The sequence below is a fragment of the Accipiter gentilis genome, chromosome 16 (assembly GCF_929443795.1).
Source record: "Accipiter gentilis chromosome 16, bAccGen1.1, whole genome shotgun sequence".
Classification (NCBI taxonomy): domain Eukaryota; kingdom Metazoa; phylum Chordata; class Aves; order Accipitriformes; family Accipitridae; genus Astur; species Astur gentilis.
The window spans coordinates 31,098,291-31,119,809 of NC_064895.1; the positions used below are offsets into that span (position 1 = coordinate 31,098,291).

General features: G+C 44.5%; 1 protein-coding gene across 3 annotated transcripts in view; it reads right to left on the bottom strand.

Moving 5' to 3' along the window:
- ZNF512 (zinc finger protein 512) overlaps positions 1-21,519 on the bottom strand; it is a 27,179-nt gene continuing 5,660 nt past the window's right edge. For all 3 annotated transcript variants that reach the window (XM_049818933.1, XM_049818934.1, XM_049818935.1), the window contains exons 4-14: positions 20,124-20,216; positions 15,249-15,332; positions 13,861-13,985; positions 13,391-13,477; positions 12,047-12,145; positions 6,410-6,577; positions 5,584-5,778; positions 4,825-4,926; positions 3,431-3,493; positions 2,857-2,955; positions 1-2,362 (exon numbers count right to left, since the gene is read on the bottom strand). In XM_049818933.1, the coding sequence (XP_049674890.1) occupies positions 2,063-2,362; positions 2,857-2,955; positions 3,431-3,493; positions 4,825-4,926; positions 5,584-5,778; positions 6,410-6,577; positions 12,047-12,145; positions 13,391-13,477; positions 13,861-13,985; positions 15,249-15,332; positions 20,124-20,216 (1,415 nt within the window). In that variant the 3' untranslated portion in view covers positions 1-2,062. The remainder of the gene's footprint in view (positions 2,363-2,856; positions 2,956-3,430; positions 3,494-4,824; positions 4,927-5,583; positions 5,779-6,409; positions 6,578-12,046; positions 12,146-13,390; positions 13,478-13,860; positions 13,986-15,248; positions 15,333-20,123; positions 20,217-21,519) is intronic.

The window sequence follows — 21,519 nt, forward strand, 5'->3', positions numbered from 1 at the left end:
CACTAAGAAAAACCTCCTTTAATTCATGGGTCTACCATGTTGTCCACCTCTCGGGTGGGAAGGTAGTAAACAGGTGTGGTCAATGTACAGTTGTGTACAGTGGAGTACTGATGAGAAATGGTGCAGACAACTGAACAGCACCAGAGCATGCAGGACAACCAAGTGGGCATGCTGAAGTGTGTTGTGCAAGCAGAGATGGTACCAAGAACAGTACACACCAAACAGACAAGAAACCACATTCTTGCACTGGTGACATTTTATTTTGTCATCTTCTGATCTTGTCCCTCTTACTGCAAACCTTATACACCCTGCACAGAAGTCCACATATTTATAGTTTCAGTGCAGCACTGCAACCGCAGTGACAGCTGGTTCTAAAAGGCAGTTGTAACTACTGTGTGTAAATCACAATGGAGCACTGCATGCTGTCTCACTACTGAACAGGTGTTAATCCCCACGAGAGACACACCATGCTCAGCTGGGGTCTGCTTTGCTTATTATATGGGAGAGGCAGTTCTTGAGAACACCCTGGCCATACAGCACTTCCCACTGTCAGGGCCAATGTGATTATTCTGGTAATAATACATATGTATAAACCTGCCTGTTCATCAGGCACTGCAATGGCTTCCCTGTGAATTTCAGCACCAACAACTTTGGTAGTCAGAGAAAATTAACGGGGAGCCAGCTGCCTATTTTCTTGCCTGCAAAACTGCAAGGAAAAGGTCAAATTTTGAAACTTCCTGGTACAGTGGATCTTTAGGTAACAGAAATTCTGGAGAACCCATTCTCTGAAAGACAGAGTAGGACTGCCTGTGCTGCTGCTTCCTACTAGCTTCTATGACATCTGCTGCATTTACAGAGCACAGGAAGATATTCCCTATGATCTAGAGTTCATGCCAATACATGACTTAGAATAATGAACCCTCTTCTTTCAACCTTTTCAAAACATGGAAGCCACTGCTAATGTACCTCATTCACACAAAGGAAGCAGTATTGAAAAGAAACAGGTGATATATGACAACGAAGGTGACTTCTACAGTGTAGAAAAAAAGGACACTATGAGAGCACGGGCATGACAGAATACCACACTGGCAAGGCAATTCAATAGAACCTGGGTTTCAGCGTTAGCAAGACTACTATCATAGATATGCACTGTCTTGCAGTAAGTTTGTTTCCCTGGTGAATCTGAAATAAGCGGTCTTCAGAGTATCCACGAAGGCCGTCTTATTACATTAGTTACTGGGGGTCTCTGAAAGGCCAGTGAATCTCTGAAAGGCTGGAGAATATTTATTCCTCACTGGACTGAAAGACCCTCTACATACATTCAACGCCAAGTGCTAGAGAAGACAGATGCCAGGGGAATACTGGGTTCCTGACGAGGGTAGTAATGATGTCCCATCACTTCCAAGCAGACCAGAGTTCATGTGCTACAGTCTGGTGCTGAGCCTAAATATCAGTGTATGAAGTAGAGGCAATGCCTTGTGCAACAGACTGGAGCACATGCTAGGAAGGTATTTGCTCTTCTGTGGCAGCCTGGCTGACAACAGACAGGACAGTTACAGGGCAAGCTAAAGTCTTTGTATGCTGCACAGCACTGCTTAGTTTGTGTGCATACTGTGCAAGAAAGGATTCCCCCCTTAAAGAGACCTAAACACTGTGCTAGTCAGTCCCTTATAGGGAGAACTGCTAAAAAAGAACCCTGATCTCACACATCAGAGGAAGATGACAAAACAGACAGCTGCTGTACTGGAAACCACTAAACAAGCAACTAATGTGATCCAAACTGAGACTGTAACCAGAGCAGGAACTACACTGAGTATGCTGCTAGTGCCACTGTCCAAGGGAACTACACCAGGAGAGGCAGCCTCTGTACCACAGCTTTGGTTTGAAGTCTCTCACAACTGACCAGAGGCAACAGTTTCAAAATCAAGGTCACCGAGCAGAATGGAGTCACAGGCCCAAAGACGTTCAGTTGCTTATATTAGTGCTGTGGGTTATGAGCCTGATGGGAGTGGGGCTTGTAACTGAAAGGCTTTAGGATTACTCCTTCTCTTCTTCTAGGAATTTACTTTCGGCCTCGCTTGCGGCTCGTTTTTGGAAATTCGGCTCTCTGTGCAACTTGGGGCTCCCCCTCCTCACTACTCATGCTCTCGTTGTCCACCCGCTGTGGACGACCTCTCTTACTTCTCCTCATTTTTTCAACTCCAGCACTGGGTAGCCTTTTGGCAGCCAGGGTCCCAGTTCTCTTCTTTTTGCCCCGGGTCAAAGGACGTTTCTTCCGTTGCTTCCTCTGCTCTTCTCTTTGGCGGATTTTCATTAGCTTCTCAAAGCTTTTGGTGGTAGTTGTGTTCATGTCAAACCAGTCCTGGAGGGTTTAGAAGGCAACAGGTTGGTACTGATGGTGAAAATACCATATAAAGCCTACCAGGGCTTATAATAAAGCTGCCTTGTGGGACAAGGATTTCCTGAAATGTGAGATCTGGAAAGGCAGCTGCCTAACAAAGCTCTGATGTTCCTTCCCAGGTGTCACTCTGTCTCAGAGAACTCAGATTTGATTTGGCAATTGCCCGGCTAAAGGCATAGGAAATGCTGAACTGCTGAACAGAGCAGCAGCAGCTTGGGACAAGACATGTGACACGACACAACACTGGCTCCCCAGACCAACGCATAAGACAAGCTATGGTCAAAAGCAAATCAAAGGGCACTTGAGTCTAGGACCCTGTTCCCCACAGTGAGCAAGGAAAAAATAAACCAGGGCAAGAATCCAGCATTTCCTTCCCAAGACACCCTCCTCACCTCCAACACCCTCCTCACCTCCAACAACCTGGGGTTTGAGGACTTCCATTCTGCCTGCCTTACCTCAGCATGCACAGAGTTGATGTGATACTTGACCCCACTCTCTGAAATGAACTCCTTCTCACACAGGAGACACTTGTATTTGCCAGCCACAAAGTCTCCCTGGCACCAAAACAAAAAAAATCCATCACCAATTGCTGCCTAGAAGGCTGATACACCTATACATCATATTCTTGCTCAGATATAACCCAGCAGTAAGAAGTAGAAACTCTTATTCATACCAGACAATGCTTTAGCTACAGGAGCACTTACATTATTGACCGGTTATGCCCACAAAGCATAGGACTGCTCTGTGAGATGTTACAAGGTCCCCAGCACTGTACCTGGAAAAAATGCTCTTGTAGCTGTGAATCTACAGGTAGGGCTGCAGTTTCACTAAAATGCATGCCATTAAGATGCTTCCTCCTTGCCTCAAGCACTGTTTGCAATGGCAACCCCATTAGCACATAGGGAAGCACTCAAACTGTGAGGAACTCAGATTAGCAGATGACAGGACAACAGCTTGAACAAGGAGATATCTGAGGGACAGGGACAGTCAGGCTATTGGTATAAAAGTGAGTTCAGGAAGGCTACCAACCAAGGTACATGTGCCGAGGTGAGATTTGAGTCCTGAGACACTGCCATATACAGATTCACAACCCTGAAAGAGTAAAAAACATATGTATCAGCAAAACTCTAGTAAAAAATCACTTCTTCCTCCACAAGAAAGTCTTATTCTCTGGAAGACAATTCCAAAAGGGGCAAGAGAGGTAGAGGGAGGGAGATACCGAGTCCTACAAAGCCAGAAAGCTTCTGGTAAAAAGACCATTAAAGAGACTTAAGCTTTCAGTAAGTTAAATATTTCCAGTTTCTGAGCACATTTACACATAATAAAGAGACTCCTGTCACAGTTACATTCACCCTCTACCAAAAGCCTGAGTAAAATGATAGAGTTTGCTTTTTGCCTAAAGTGCAGCAGAGATTAACTTCAAACAAAGCACAGGGGCAAGTACAAGACACTTAAATTTCTCCTGCCCTGCTTGTGTATCTAGTGGCACAGAGCAAAAGTATGGCATTTGACATCAATAGTCTGTTAAAGGGCAGCTTTGCAGGTCTTCCCCATGTGGGGCTTCAGACATCAGTCTTGGGATACTAGATCATGCTCAGCCGACAGCCCAGACCCTGAAACAGGAGGTACGTGCAAGACATGCTTCTGGGTTACTGGTTGGTGAAATAGGACAGCTGCTTTCTGGGGCAGGTCCATATACATTAAGTTGCAATTCTTATACTTGGAAATGACACAAGCCTGAAAACTGGGGAGAGAGTGCTGGGGGTGAGGTAGGGCAGGGGGAAGGCATTGTCTCTACACCAAACCCAGATGTAAGACACCACTGATCCTTGGCTATCCAGCAGTGTGTGTCACATGCGTCACATCGTTTCCACCAGTGGGGCCATTTCTTCTCACTGGATCTGACTGGTGACTGCCATGCGGGATTGTAGAAGCTAAGTGCACATGCATAAGCATCCCTAGACCAGGATGACAGTGCCATGCATGAGTCTTCTGTAGCCCATTTCCAGCTTTTGGAAGAAAACTTAAGTGCTATACCAGACAAAGTCCTTCTGCTCTTACATTTCCATCTCTACTCCTCCCTTCTATAATTAGTTTTAGTACATCTGCTAGACAGGCAGGGGCCTGTCATTTTTCCACTGCTCAGACCTCCAAATGGAGAAGCTCCCAGCTGGATGTGAAAACTCTACCGCTCTGACACCAAGTTACTGGCTCTGAAGTGGACAAATACATCCCCAGAAAGATCATCACTAGGGCAACAGTCCAAACAGGGTCTTGGTTACACTAACCAAGCATACTGAGATGGAGCAGAATTTGTCTCCCACAGAAAGACAAACTGCAGTTTCAAGATTGTGGAAAAGCTGTTGGCTCATACAGACCTGAAATCTGCCCCCTTTGAGGCTTCAGAAACACTTAAGATTTACCTGATTTGGGCAGTGGACTCTTCGGTACATCTTTATCTCCGTTTTCCATTTGCACAGTACGTCTTGACTAAATGTAGGCAGTCCAGGACGAGTATATTTCAGCTAAGATAAAGAGATGGAATTGAAAGCTGGAAGCAATGTTGACTACCCAGTGCCAAGTATGTCCCTTTCTCTCCCAAGCTGAGACAGAAGTGCTATTTCTTCTCCTACTCTAACAGCCAAACTCTCAATAACCAATCTTTTCCCATCTCACTGACTCTCTACAAACAACTGAATCCAGAAAACCCCCACAATATCAGAATCCAAAACTTCCCATAACTTTGACTGCAACAATTCCTCTAAATGTACTTACACCATTAAAATAATAAATCATCCTTTTCCCTTGGGCTCCTCTTACAGCTTAACAGATACTCCTGGAAACTCTGAAGCCTGAAAAGCTATGAAATATCACTGCATGGCAGGAGTGATCTGTAGCCTATGACTTGTGAGCAACATACTGCCTCCAACTGCCTTTGTTACTTGTGCCCACTGAAAATTACAGCATAGGACTTGAAAGTCATTATAGTCTGCCTGGATAAAATACTTATACCACAGCAATTCCTACAGCAGCAATACTGTAATCTAAGACCAGAGAGCAAAACCTGATCCCTCCTACAAGATATTACTTATTCAATATTGCTTCCCAGGGGCCACTATACACTGGCAACACTGGATAGATGCCAGTGCAAGACCTTATATCACATTTTTAAGGCCTTGTACCTTCCGGTCATCTGGAATCAAGTCCTGCAGAACTTTTCTCTTGGGCCACTCTTTGGCCAGCTCTTCTCCAGCTAGCTCATGGAGATAGTAGATTGCCACCTTTGCAGATCTCCTCTGAACTCTGCCTGTGTTGTTTGGCTCCCGTTTTATTTCCTTCAGGCTCTCTGTTCTTCTCTCCTCATGGAGGAAAGTGACCTGCAATGAAGGCCCAAAAAGGTGAGCCTCATCACTAGCTCCTATTTCAGTTACACTACACATGGTGAATAAATATTCTGCCAAAACTCTCACAAAAATGCTGCTGGAGCTGTGGTTCACTGTCACAGACATAGGACAGAAGTGCATCCCACTAGCGAAGACAGACCCCCAAATCTACTCAGGGGGGTCACAGCAGTAAGGCTTAAGCAGAGAGTTTCATGCAGCCACTTGTCTTGAAAGGATATCACATCATCTGCTGTAAAACCCTCATGGACAATGAGCATAGTATTGCCTGTTCTGCTCCAATGTCGGGTCTTTTAAGAGCAAAGAAAAGCATCTCACAAGTTATACAGGTTAGTATCATTCTTCCATGGAGCAAAAGTCAGGCTGGGGAAAGTTTACTGCTGCCATGGTGATTTACTATTAAAAACTTCATCCTAGTCACTGAACAGCAACAGCTACTGCTGGAAGGAAAGTATCAAGGACAGAATACTCCAGAGAGACAGAAAAATGCAAAGATTTGCTATCCCTAATTACCCACCCAAGTAGCAGACAAAAGGCTGTGTGTGTCAAGTCTGAATGCCTGAAGTACCACCACACTATCCTGATAACTACGGCAATTTGCACTTACCGGCCCATGCTTAGATCGGAGATGGTAGACAAGTCCTGCCTTCGATTTGTATGCTTTTCCACAGTGATGGCACTTCATAGCCATTTTCTCCAGCTCTGAAGCAGCCTTCCCACATTTTTTAACATGATACAGGTATCCCATTATGCTAGTGAAGCTGCCTGTACAGCCCTGTCAATGCAGAAGAAAAATGCATGGAAGAAAAACGCTCTCCAAGTGATCACAAGACCACTGTGTATAGAACCCACAGTTTGCTGACCAAAGTACTATAACTTTTCCTGCCAGACCAGAGACAAGGTAGTAAACTTTAACATTAGGCTATGCAGATAGACAAAATCTGGGACAAAGAATTGGCTGCAACTGGGAGAAACTGTTTCTTAGAAGCTCTCTGTAGGTAGTGTACAACAGAAAATTTCAATAAATGGTGTGAAGAAGCAAGATGTTAAATGAGGATGCACAAACCAGGAAGATTTTCAGATACAAATGGAAGAGTTGGGCAGAAAAAGAGGAAGGTTTTATATTTGGTTGGCTGGTCAAACTGCCTAGAACGCAGCAATACTAGGATGATGGTAAATAAAACTTTCAGCTATTCCGAGGGCACAGCTATTGTCTCATGGTACAGCGGAGGCCAACAAAAACTCCAATGGTTCCTGTGGATGTCACTCACTAGAGTATTTCCTAACCCTGAATCCAGTGATAAACTTGACAGTGAGCTTGGAAACAGGACAAATCAAACATGCATCAGTAAGTTTTTAACGTTCTTAGATGTATCCATCTGCTCTCCATTCCCTTCTCTAGCTGTGGCCAATCTCAGTATTTTCAAAACCCATAGACAAACTCACACAGTTAATTATGCATAAAAACCAACTTCCCAACTATTACAAACAACTAAGGAAAGAGAAGTACACATTAATAAAATACTTCTGGTGCACAAAAGAAAACAATCCAGTGTCCTCTCGATCCCACTTGAAGACACCAACATATCAAATACTCAAAGAGCCCTCGCTAACCCTGCTTGAGCACAGGGGTTGAACCAGATGACCTCAGAAGTTCCCTTCCAGCCTTAACAATTGTGTAATTCTGTGAACAGTTTATAATACTGTTGCAAGGTAAAATGGTTATCCTTTAACTTCTTCTTCCCTGCCATCTTCCACTGAATGCATTTATAAAGTCATACCTTTGCTGGATCTACATTTACCCATATAGTTTAAAGAAGCCATTTAAAAAAAAAAAAGTAATATAAAATAAAAAGTCCATTTTAGTCACCCTAGTTATCCTCTCTAAAAGAATCTGAATGGGGATCAGACAGTATCCAAAGGTGAACTCCTTTCTAGTGTAAGCAAGAGAATATCTTCTAACAAGTCATCTGTTAAACCCTAAAACTTCTAGTTGAGCTAGTGTTCACCAGACTCCTACTTTGTTTAGTCATGAGGTTCTAACCAAGTATCAGTCATTCCAAAATGCACTGGCTATGCTCAGTGCTTCACAAGTGTTTAGAGAAAATTCTCCAGGCATCCTGCTGCTTTCCAGGTAACACAGCATCCCACCAAAGTGCCTCAAGAGACTACTAGACTTGAAGAGGGAAGGGGATAACATCAGGCTCGCCCATGACAAGCCATGGGATGACACGCCAAGGTTTGATGGACAGGGTGCTAGCAAGGGCCCTCAGCCTGTTGCTCTGAGACGTGCTAGGTACACTGGAGCACGCTTGAAGTCTTACAGAGATGAGCCAGGGGCTCCTGAGGTAATAGGAGCCAACAGGGAAACACCGGTGAAGTACGTCAAAGGAACCGAGATGTGTTTCTCTAAGAAGGTGACACGGCCAACAGCCCAGCTGAAGTGCCTCTACACCAATGTATGCAGCACAGGCAACAAACAGGAGGAGTTGGAAGCCACCATGCTGCTAGAAAGCTATGACCTAGTTGCCATTACTGAAACTTGGTGGGATGAATCCCATGACTGGAGTGCTGCTATTGATGGCTACAAGCTGTTCAGAAGGGACAGGCAAGGAAGGAGGGGTGGAGGGGTTGCCCTCTATGTCAAGATATGGATAGATTGTGAACAGCTGTCTCTGAATAACAGCCACGAGCTGGTTGAAAGCTTACAGGTAAGAATTAGAGACTGAGGCAACAAACAAAACCTTGTGGCTGGTGTTTACTACAGGCTGCTGGATCAAAGGGAGCCTATTGACAAAGCCTTCTTACTCCAGCTACAGGGCTCTCATTCATCGTGCAGGCTCTCATTCTACTGGGGGACATCAACCACCCTGACATCTGCTGGAAAAGTAGCATGATGAGCTGTCGGCAATCCAGGGGACTTCTGGAGTGCACGGAGGATAACTTCTTAAGCCAGGTAATAGACAGCCTTACCAGAGAGGATGTGTTACTGGACCTGCTGGTCACCAATGCAAGTGAGCTAATCAGTGATGTCAAGATTGGATGCAGTCTGGGCTGCAGTGATCATGCACTGGTGGAGCTCCTAGTCCTGAGGGATATGGCACAGGCAAAGAGTAAAGTCCAGACCCTGAATTTTAGGTAAGCAAACTTCCAGCTCTTTAAGGAGTTAGTCAATAGGACCCCCCTGGGAAACTGCCCTCGGGGACAAGGGAGCAGAACAGAGCTGGCAGGTCTTCAAGGATGTTTTCTACAGAGTGCAAAAGCTCTCGATCCCCAGGTGTAAGAAATCACAAAAGGAAGGCAGGAGACCAGCATGGGTAAGTCAAGACTGGTTAAACTAAAGGACAAGAAGGAAATGCACAGGCAGTGGAAGCAGGGACAGCTATCCTGGGAAGAGTATAGGGATGCTCTCTAGTTGTGTGGGGATGGGGTCAGGAAGGCCAAGGTGTGGCTGGAGCTGAACTTGGCAAGGGACACAAAGAATAATAAGAAGGGCTTCTATAGGTAAGTCATCCAGAAAAGGAGGGTCAAAGAAAGCATACCCCCCACTGATGACATGACTGGCAAACTGGTAACAACAGACAAGGAGAAGGCTGACGTACTCAACAACTTTTTTGCCTCAGTCTTCACTGGCGACCTCTCTTCCCACACCTCTTGAGTGGATGGACCTCAAAGCAAGGACTGGGGGGAGAAAAGTCCCTCCCACTGCAAGAGAAGATCACGTTTGTGACCACCTGAGGAACCTGAACATACCTGAGTCTATGGGACCTGTTGAGATGCATCCTAAGAATCCTGAGGGAATTGGCTGATGTAGTTGCCAAACCACTCTCCATATCTGAAAAATCCTGGCGGTCACATGAAGTCCCCAGTGGCTGGAAAAAGGCAAACATTGCACCCATTTTTAAAAAGGGTACAAAGGAGGACCCTGGGAGGTACCAACCTGTCAGCCTCACTTCTGCGCCTGGGAGGATCATGGAACAGATCCTTCTAGAAGCTATGCTAAGGCACATGGAGGACAGGGAGGTGATTTGAGCCAGCCAGCGTATCTTCACCAAGGGCAGGACTGCCTGACCAACCTCATGGCCTTCTATGACGGAGTGACTACATCAGTGGACAAGGGAGGAGCTACAGATGTCATCTATCTGGACCTCTGTAAGGCCTTTCATATGGTCCCCCACAACATCCTTCTCTCTAAATTGGAGAGATATGGATTTGATGGATGGACTGTCTGGTAGAGAACAAATTGGCTGGTTGGTCACATCCAAAGAGTAGCTGTCAACAGCTCAACGTCTGGATGGAGTTCAGTGAAAAATGGTGTCCCTCAGGGGTCCATATTGGGACCACTACTGTTTAATATCCTCATCAATGACACAGACAGTGGGGTCAAGTTGTTGTGGAAGGTGGCAAAGCTGAGGTACATGAGCATGCGGACCACACCTGAATGGAGATGTAAACAGCATGTGGCAATAATGGGATAAGATTGTGAGGCTATAATAGCACAGGAATGTATATAAATTACAGAAGCTGTTAATATGTTTTGAAGGTCTTTAAAGACTTTGTTTAGCTGCTTAAAAGTAGTCATTCATGATAAAGCAGAACTCACAGCTTGCTTAATATTTTTACTTAACATTGATCTGTTCTCTGACTGGAGGAATAAGATTCAGAAAGCCCCAAATCCAGTTTGAGCCAGGAAAAGGAGACATAGTAACAGCTAGCCTGAAAAATGGGAAAGAGAAAGAACCCACCTAGAGATGAGAAAAAGGACCCAATGAGAGAGAAGAAGACCCCAGACCCAAATATTACTATGGGACCAGACTATGGTGTGAGGGGAGGGAACTTATATAGTAAGGGTATAATTGCCCAGGGATATGAGTATTAGGGGTCCCTCTCCGGAGGCACCCAGCTGGAGCTATCGGAATTTGTACACCATAGATAGAATAAATTACACTTTTATTCTGAAGGCCTTAATTAGAGATTCTGCTTTGGGGGAACCTAGTGTTGAGCACAAGGGAAGAAGAGGCACCCAAAGGTGAGCGTGTGTGTGTAAGGAGTCAAAAGGGGCACCCACTGGCTCACCAGAGTCACCCGCTGCGAAGGGACTCTGGTCCTAACAGTTAAAAGTCTCAGATGATGTGTGTGCGACTCCTTGATAGGTGTGTGAATGACCGGGCAGCAGCTTCTCCCTTAACAGAGTGCACGCTCAGCAAATTTGCAGATGACACCAACGTGAGTGGTGCAGCTGACATGCCCGAGGGATGGGATGCCATTCAGAGGGACCTGGACAAGCTCAAGAAGTGGGCCCATGTAAACCTTATGAGGTTCAGCAGGCCAAATGCAAGGTCCTGCACCTGGGTTGGGGCATCCCCCAGTATCAACACAGGCTGGGGGATGAAGGGATTGAGAGCAGCCCTGCAGAGAAGGACTTGCAGGTGCTGGTGGGTGAAAAGCTGGACATGAGTTGGCAATGTGCACTTGCAGCCCAAAAAGCCAACCATATCCTGGTCTGCATCCAAAGCAGCATGGCCACCAGGTCGAGGGAGGGGATTCTGCCCCTCTACTCTGCACTGGTGAGACCCCACCTGAAGTCCTGTGTCCAGCTCTGGAATCCTCAGCACAGGAAAGACATGGACCTGTTGGTGTGGGTCCAGAGGAGGGCCATGAAAATAATCAGGGGGATGGAACACCTCTCCCATGAGGAAAAGCTGAGAAAGTTGGGGTTCTTCAGCCTGGAGAAGAGAAGGCTCCAGGGAGACCTTATAGAACCCTTTCAATACTTAAAGGGGACTTACAAGAAAGATGGGGACAGACTTTTTCATAGGGCCTGTAGCAAAAGGACAAGGGGTAACACATTTAAACTAAGAAGAGGGTAGATTCAGACTAGATGGAAGGAAGACATTTTTTTAGATCAGGGTGAAACACTGGAACAGGTTTCCCAGAGAGGTTGTGGATGCCTCATCCCTGGAAACATTCAAGGTCAGGTTGGACGGAGCTCTGAGCAATCTGATCTAGTTGAAGATGTCCCTGCTCATTGCAGGGGGGGTTGGACTAGATGACCTTTAAAGGTCCGTTCTAACTCAAACCATTCTATGATTCAATGATACTCTGTCTTAAAAGCATAGCTAGGATCTTGAAATAAATGCAGCTTTGGCCAGCACCAAAGCATACCCAGCAGAACTCTCATAATATTTTACGTTCATGCATCTGCTGCTCTGTAATTCAGGATACATAGCACAATGAAGCTTACCTCCCTTGTACACTTTAGTTTTCCCATACGCTTCAAAACCTTCCGAAGGCGGTCTCGCTCAAGCTGCTCATCCAATTCTCCTCCCTCCTTCACAACTGGCTAAAGCACAGCAGAGAGATGAAAGAAAAACACAGGATGCTCACCATTTACAGGTCTTCTCATAGGGAATTAATTACTCAAAACGCTACTGAAGGAAAGCTTCCAAAATAATTCAATCTCTGCCACTTACGATTTTACAGAAGTCTATCTAATACAATGATCACTGTCTATATCCCAGAACAACCAAATTATCTTTAAAAGGAGTAAACTGCCTGAAAACCACTTTGCAGATAAGAGTTTTAACATTTAGATAGCTATCTATAAACAAAACCTTGATCAGAAATGGTCTCAAACTATAGCTGCTGGGAAGGATAAGAGTGTGTATTTCCATAATTACTTTTCTCCCCTTCTGCCTGTGGAAACTACTTACTCATCTCTCTCCGTCATGCATCTTTAACATCTAGTGGTCCCACCATTTCCACTTAGCCTAACAAAAGCTAAGCAGACTAACTGCCCATAACAGTTATTCATTTATGCTAAACTACAGCTCAAGTTCTTCTCTGTTCTCTCTCTGATGGTTATTTTGTATATTATTTCCTACACTACCTTATAATTACACCTAGACTGAATAAAAAGTTAGAACTGAGTGACAGACCTATTCCTCAGGGCCAGAATATGATCCCTGGCCTATTTCATTTACTAGAACAGCTATAGGTTCAGAAACCACAGTACTGGGAACTCTGTAAAAAATAACAGTAACTAATTATCTAAACCTTACTCAAACTTCTAAATGACCTTTTCAAAAGTTCTAATTCTTCACAACTACAACAAGAGACACTGCCTTCTTTAAAGTAATAGCAAAAAGGAAAAGCAGATTGTAGCACTAGGTTCTTAACAGTAAATAGACACAAGAACTAAACTGCTGCTTCTACTTTTTTACCTTTGAACTTGCAAAGAACTGAAATCTAGTCTGCTCTGGATGTAGAAAAACTCCTACTTTCTAGCAAAGGACTGAAAATTGCAGCCTAATGAGCAACTGTGGTTTTTTTCTGAGAATGCCTGTTATGTGTGACATATAACCAGCCTAAACAGAAATTAATTTCTTCTTTCTAAGATGCAGCATGCCTACCATCTCTGGTAATATTTTACTGTTTTTTTCAGATGCCAAATCTCACAGGAAAAATAATAGGTAGAGAAGATTTGAACAGGTATAACATTTGAAAAAACATGTTTCTTTGTGCACCAGGGAAGGAACAAAAGACTGTCTTGCTTGTAAGATTTTTAGATGTACAGCAGCTGTGTTACCTGATTGTTATGGTCTGCCATGACATGGTATTTCATCCCTCCTAAAGACTTCAGCTGCTTCCCACAGTGATGACATGTGAACATTTCCTAGAAATAAACAAGGACATGGTGCATGTAACCATAAATTAACCAAAGCAGTGGGAAACTCTTTGGGGGAAAGGAGCAAGAGAGCAGAACATTTAATTTGCGCCTGGTAACTGCCCATTAAGAACAGAAAAGATTTTATGGAGACTAAAATTTAGGGGAACAATGAAATAGCTACACCTTTGTTCACTACCCCAAACCTCCAGCAAAAGGCTAAGCAAGAAGCACCAAGCACAGCCTCTTACACTTGTATAAAGGACTGTTGCTTAGAGACATGATGATGATATGAAACTGGTTTTAAGTGCAACACAAAACAGTGTGCAGGCCTTTCTACCAGTAAGCTGAAGAGGAGTAAAGAAAACATTGCTCATCTCTTGTGTTCTTACCTGCCTGCAATTTACCATATGTTTCTTCAGTCCTTCTACAGTCTTTCTCACCACAGCCCGGCATGTTGGACAGGTAACTCGGCCTTTGTCCTGAATTTCCAAAGACCATCGCTCTTCCATACTACCTGTCAAAACAAAAGGTTTGGAATAGAACTGCAAACACAGTATCTTTTTTTTTTCCTTTGATGTGCACAATGAATCCTAGAAGGAAACAGGTCACATTCTACCAAACTTGTGTCCAGCTACACTTCAATAGGTTCAGCTCATTTGCAGCTTTAGATGTGTCATGTGACAAGGCACGCACCACTCCTTTTGGGAGATCATTTTATAAAAACTCTTTAATCCTACCAACCCCTTGCAAGGAATGTTCTTCCACTTGCTCAGTAGAGGTTTTTCCTTCATTCATTTTTATTACACAACTACTTTAGCAGGCAGAGTAAACTTTTCTTTTGGCAAAATGGTTTTCACAGTAGTCACAGATGTGACTGAATTGTTTCAGACAAAGTCGATGGTTCAGTTCTACTAACCAAATCTTCAGAACTCCACTTATGTCAGCCAGCAGTTCTGGTACTGAAAGTGAACAGAGCTGCACCACCAGGCCAACTTACTCAACAGCCAGAGAAAAGTACCCTATGTAGCACAGTTTCCAGTTCTTGGCCTCTTTTTGAAATGCCAAGCAAAAGCTTGGCATAATCCACAAGGATTATAAATTACTGAAATGGGTTCTAGGACAAAAGTGGCTTAGCAGCCATCTGCTTGAATTCTTATCATTAAAAGATCTAAAGGCTTTCCTCTTTGCCCAGTAATAACAGGCAGGGATTGTCCCTCCCCAGGTGCCTGGGGGAAAAGTCTGTGAATCAAACAGCACTTGGCAGAAAACTAGGGTATTTAATGAGTGTTGTGAGCTATGCATATCAAGTCATTCCACTTGCTGAGTCAAGGCTAATGTTATTTTTCTACTATGGACTGCTTGGGTCTCTGGCTACCAGGTTACCAGAAGAGGTGATTTGGCAGCAACAGCTACAGAATTTTTCCTGCAAACATATTCTGCTGAGTAAAAAGTATAAATATTTTTATGAGTTTTATAGTGAAACTATTTTAACAGGCTTTTGCTCAGTTCAAAAAGTGATTCCCCCTTCACTGTTTTATTATGCACTGGTAAAGCCACATGGAACTACACCAATAGGCAGTATGCAGTCCCTCCAATCTTGTTCTGCAGTACTGACAGTGCCAAAAGTACAGCAGCCAGTTCTTCCTTGTCAACAGTACAGTGAACAACAAAATGAAAACACCAGAAACATAGCTGTTGCTCAGATGCAAATCCTAGAATCACATTTATCTTTTAGCTGCTTCATAAACAATTCTGAGCAAGTCGTGCTTCTCCTTACCTGTGCCATAGGCCTCCGGTTCTTTCTGAACACAGTGGCTTTTCACTTTGGAGTTTTGTTGTGTTCCAGCTTGCTGTTTTTTCCCTGTTATAACACAAACAAGAAAGACCAGAAGACTCAATTCTGCGAACCTTGTTACAAAAAAGCAGAGATTTTTTTGCTAGGAGGCTGCTATTTAGTCTGCTGTCTCAAAGCTACTCATTCAGAAATGTTCAATGCTTTTTTTTTTATTTAAAGGAATTTCAAGATTATGTTCCCTACTACCTTTCAATATCCATCACTATTTACAGCTGCAGGCATTAGTCCCATCCAGATATTTGTAATCTGTATGGTTGTTCATAACAAAGCTCAGGGGATGGGAACTCTTCACACAGTATGGCTGAGCCAATCTAATTAATGACTTCTTGACAACCAAATGGACAGTCCCATTCCTCTACTCATTCCTGTTTTCTTTAGACAAACAACTCTTATTGTTTCAGTATTTTCTCATGGGTTATGCTTTTTTCTCTCTTCTGCCTGTTCTCTTCAGTTGGTCCACACATTTACTGAACTGCAGTACCCATGGCTGCAAACAGTACTCCAAGTGTGACCCTGCATTAGAGCAGAATTACTTCACGTATCTGAAAGTCTACATTCCTGCTCAAACACCTCAATATAACATCTGCCTTTTTAAAAACAAGTATGACACTGTTGGTCCCTATTGAGCTTTTGATCTCTTAAAAATCTCAAATCCTCTTTGGAAGAACTGACACCTAGGAGGTTGCTCTTTGTCTTTCAGCTGTGCTTATTTCTTCCTAACTATAGTATCTTTAATTTTACACATTATATTCCATTCTATTTTTTTAAACTGTTTCTCTAACGTCAAGACCACTTTCAGTTTTAGCCTCTTCTTCAACACACTTGCCATCTCTTTCAGCTTTGTGCCGTCTACATACTTCTAAGTCCTTGGTGACAAAACCAATAGTTAGAATTGAACCTAGAACACATTGTGAACCGTTATTCTATACTTTTTCCCTATTTCACAGAAATGACAGAAACATTAAGGTTGGAAAGGACCTTCTGAGATCACCTAGTCCAACCCATGTTCAAGCAGGGTCAGCTAGAGTAGGTTGCCGAGGAATGTGTCCACTCAAGTTTTGAGTATCTCCACCGATGGAGACTCCACAACCTCTTTGGGCAACCTGTGCCAGGGTTTGACCACCCTCACAGTAAAAAAATGTATTCTTGTCTTTAAATAGAATATTGTGTATTTTAATTTCTGCCCACTGCCTTTTGTCCTGTCAGTAAGCACTGTAGAGAAGAGTCTGGCTCCCTTTTCTTCATTCCCTTCCATCAAGTATTTATACACACTGGTAAGATTCCCCCTTGAGCCTTCTCTTCTCCAGACTGAAGAGTGACAGCTCTGAAGAGTTGCAGCTCTCTCAGCCTGTCCTCATAAGAAAGATATTCCAGTCCCTCAGTCATCTCTGCAGCCCTGCACTAGACTCTCTCCAGTATGTTCATGTCTCTCTTGTATTGGGGAGCCCAGAACTGGACATGGTACTCCAGATATGGCCTCACCAGTGCTGAGCAGAAAGGAAGGATCACCTCTCTCGACCTGCTGGGCAATGCTCTTCCTAATGTAGCCCAGAACGCTTTGGCTGCCTTTGCCACAAGACCATGTTTTTGGCTCATGGTCAGCTTGCTACCCTCCAGGACCCCAAGGTCCCTGTCTGCAGAGCTGGTTTCCAGAAAGTTAGCCCCCAGCAAATGCTGGTACATGGGGTTTTTCCTGCCCAGCTGCAGGACTTCACATTTCTCCTTGATGAGCCTCAAGAGATTCCTCTTTGCTTAATTCTCCAGCCTGTCCAGGTCCCTGTGGACAGCAGCACACCCATCTAGTGTACCACCACTCCTAGTTTTGTATCATCTGTGTACTTGCTGAGTGTGCACACTCTCCCATTGTCCAGGTCATTAATGAAAATGTTAAACACTGCTGGCCCCAGTATTTAACCCTGGGGTACGCCACTAGTGATGTGCCTCCAACTAGACTTTGTGCTGCTGACACAACCCTCTGGGTCTGGACGTTCAGCTGGTTTTCAATCCACTGCACTGTTCATTTATCTAACATGTACTTCGTCAGCTTGTCTATGAGGATGTTGTGCGAAACAGCACCAAAAACCTTACTAAAGTTGAGGTGAACAACATCCACTGCTCTCCCCTTGTCCACCAAACTAGTGACCTCATTGTAGAAGGCTATCAGGTTGATTGAGCATGATTTGTCTTTCATGAATCCATGTCGACTACTCCCAATCACCATGTTGTCCTTCATGTGTTTGGAAATGCTTTCCAGGAGGATTCTCTCCACCACCTTCCCAGGAACTGAGGTGAGGCTGACCAGCCTGTAGTTCCCCAGATCTTCCTTCCTTCTGTCCTTGAAGATAGGAGTGATATTTGCTCTCTTCCAGTCTTCAGGAACCTCTCCCAGTCACCATGAGCTTTCAAAGATAATCAAGAGTGGCCTCACAATGACATCAGTGAGCTCTCTCAGCACTCAGTGCAACCCGTCAGGCCCCACGGGACTTAGAGTCATAGAATCGTTTAGGTTGGAAAAGACCTTTTAAGATCACTGAGTCCAACCGTAAACCTAACACTGCCAAGTATACCACTAAACCATGTCCCTAAGTGCCACAATCTACACGTCTTTTAAATACCTCCAGGGATGGTGACTCAACTACTTCCCTGAGCAGCCTGCTTCAATGCTTGACAACCCTTTCCGTGAAGAAATTTTCCTAATACCCAATCTAAACCTCCCCTGCTGCAACTTGAGGCTGTTTCCTCTTGTCCTATCACTTGTTACTTGAAAGAAGAGACTGACACCCACCTCGCTACAACCTCCTTTCAGGTAGTTGTAGAGAGCAATAAGGTCTCCCCTCAGCCTCCTTTTCTCTAGGCTAAACAACCCCAGTTCCCTCAGCCGCTCCTTATAAGACTTGTGCTCTAGACCTTCCACCAGCTTAGTTGCCCTTCTTTGGACCCACTCCAGGACCTCAGTGTCTTTCTTGTAGTGAAGGGCCCACGACTGAACATGGTACTTCAGGTGCAGCCTCACCAGTGCTGAGTACAGGGGGACAATCACTTCCCTAGTCCTGCTGGCCACACTATTTCTGATACAAGCCAGGATGCTATTGGCCTTGGCCACCTGGGCACACTGCTGGCTCATATTCAACCAACTGTTTACCAAAACCCCCAGGTTCTTTTCGTCCCGGCAGCTTTCCAGCCACTCTTTCCCAAGCCTGTAGCATTGCATGGGGTTGTTGTGACCCAAGTGAAGGACCGGGCACTTAGCTTTGTTGAATCTCATACAACCCATTGATCCAGCTTGTCCAGATCCCTCTGTAGAGCCTTCCTACCCTCAAGCAGATCAATGCTCCCACCCAACTTGGTGTCTTCTGCAAACTTACTGAGGGTGCACTCGATCCCCTCATCCAGATCATTGATAAAGATATTAAACAGAACTGCCCCCAATACTGAGCCCTGGGGAACACCACTTGTGACTGGTTGTCAACTGGATTTAACTCCATTCACCAAAAGACTTTAGGCCTGGCCATCCAGCCAGTTTTTTACCCAGCAAAGAGTACACCCGTCCAAGCCACGAGCAGCCAGTTTCTCCAGGAGAATGCTGTGGGAAATGGTGTCAAAGGCTTTACTAAAGTCTAGGGAGACAACATCCACAGCCTTTCCCTCATTCTCTAAGTGGGTCACCTTGTCATAGAAGGAGATCAGGTTAGTCAAGCAGGACCTGCCTTTCATAAACCCATGCTGACTGGGCCTGATCACATGCTTGTCCTGTATGTACCATGTGATGGCACTCAAGATGATCTGCTCCGTAACCTTCCCTGGCACTGAGGTCAGACTGACAGGCCTGTAGCTCCCTGGATCCTCCTTCCAGCCCTTCTTGTAGATGGTGTCACATTTGCTAACCTCCAGTTAACTGGGACCTCCCCAGTTAGCTAGAACTGCTGATAAATAATTAGGTATGTCCAGTTTGTTTAAGTGCTCTAACCTTGTCCTCCTTCACTGAGTGTAAGGCTTCCTTGCTCCAGGCCTTCCCTCTGGTCTCAGGCACCTGGAATTCCTGAAGGATTCCTTTAACTGATAAAGATCTGAGGCACAGAAAGCATTGAGTACCTCAGCCTTTTCCATGTTATTTGTCACCAGTTCCCCTGCCCTGTTCAGCAGTGCACTCACACTTTCCCTAATCTTCCCTTTGCTGTACATGTACTTGTAGAATCCTTTCTTGTTGCCTTTTCACACCCCTTCCCAGATTCAACTCCAGGTTGGCCTTAGCTTTCCTAACCTCACCCTTGCAAGACTGGACAGCAAATGTATACTTCTCCTGCGTCACCTGGTCCTACTTTCACCACTTGTACACTTCCTTTTGCACCTAGCCACTGAGTAACAACCTTTAGAAGGCATGAAAGACCTATGATGTCAAGCATTTCCCCAGTCCATCTCTGTGGTAGAATAAAGGTGGTTGGGTTTGATTTCTCCTTAACAAACCCATATTGCTGTTATCATCTACTCATTAATTGCCAGACATTCACAAGTAATTTGGTTGATTAGTCCAGAATCTTTTGGGAAACTGAAATGAAGCAGACTAGACTATACTTCCCCTACTTCCTTTCCTCCCTTCCTTTGTTGGACTTTTAAGACAGACTGAAATTAGAACAATCACCTCCCACTGTAAAACAGAAACTAGTCAACAGTCTCATATAACAAAATATCCAGAATCAGAGATAGAGCTGGAAGACAGCAGAGGATATCATTTGGGCAGAGGGGAAGTCTGAAGTACCTGGAAGCTTGTAACTAGGAATTACATGTTATTTGTATTACCTGAAATCTTCTGCTTCTTCTTGGGAGAGTCTTTAAGATTTTCGCCTTCCCCTTGCTCAGATTTCCTCTTGCCTTTCAACAGTACTTCCCCTGCTAATGAGTAAAACCAGAAATGCTTCAGTCTCATTATTCAGTCTGGATAACATCTTTGAGTCTGCTGCCACCTCAGCTTATCCTTATATTCAATACTTTAAAAAAACAAAAGTAGTTTTTGTAAGGCACCTGGACACCACTGAGCTAGACACAGCCTTTTGACTCAGTAACATTTAGGCACTCCACAGCCTGCAATCCTCTGACACAGAAGATATGGAAGAATCAGTGCCACAGGGTGGTCTGGGAAAATAATACTCCTCAGGAAGAGAGCCAGAAGGTGCTAGGTTATGTCATAAAAAGCTCATCTGCTCACACACAAAAAGAAGCATAGAGAAACAACAGCTAGTGGGGAAACCCAAACAATATCCTGCCTTCCTTCACTATTTCCAGGCCTATCAAAGGCTTATCTCCATGAACAGAGAGAAGTACAGAAGCACAATGGCAGGTAGGGGAACACGAATTATGGACTCAAAGAAACAGACGCTTACTCCCAGGTCTGTCCCAGGAGACTCATCAGGATGGGTCAATGGAAGCTGCTCTCTGGAGCACACTTTGGAAGGGGGAAGGAGGGGTGTGGTGAGAAGGGCAAGTGTGACATTATGTGACACATGGGATGCTAGTGAAGAACAATTCAGGACTACACAAGACTGGGATGTTTAGGAGTGGTATCAAAGGAAGGGAAAGGGAGAGAATTAACTGATTTGGAGAGTATCAAATGTGAGAAAATAGAGGTGTTAAGAGGATAAAAAGGGTCACTTGCTTGTAAACAGGTGGTTGGTCAGTATACAAGTCTGGTCATGCCTGACACAAAATCAGAGGCACCAGGGGAGAGTACTGTCTGTGAGTGTGAGCCTGTCTGTAAGGTCTACACCAGCAACTGGCATGGCTCTGCGGGCCACAGGGGCTAGTGCATCCATGTACCAGCAATTGAGGATACTGGGATCCAAAGGACAGATACTGAGTAGAATGAGTGTTTAAGTCCAGCTACAGGAGAGATCCACACTGCACATATGTGTGCACACACAAATGTACACATACATATGTATGTACTTCTTTTATATACATTTTTTTATATATGCTTCTTTTCTCTCAATAACACAACTTCATCCTGATCAGCCAGAGAGGGAAACAGGATGGAGACCATTCGTGCCATTTGTGTGAGTGCGGAGCACGCCTCTTCGTGTTGATCTGTGTGGCTGGCTGTGTATACATGTTGTATACGTGCGTTTATACCTACAGGAATACACACTTAGTCTTGCTACTGGTTGGACCTGGGGGTGTGGAGCCGCAGCAACCTCACTTC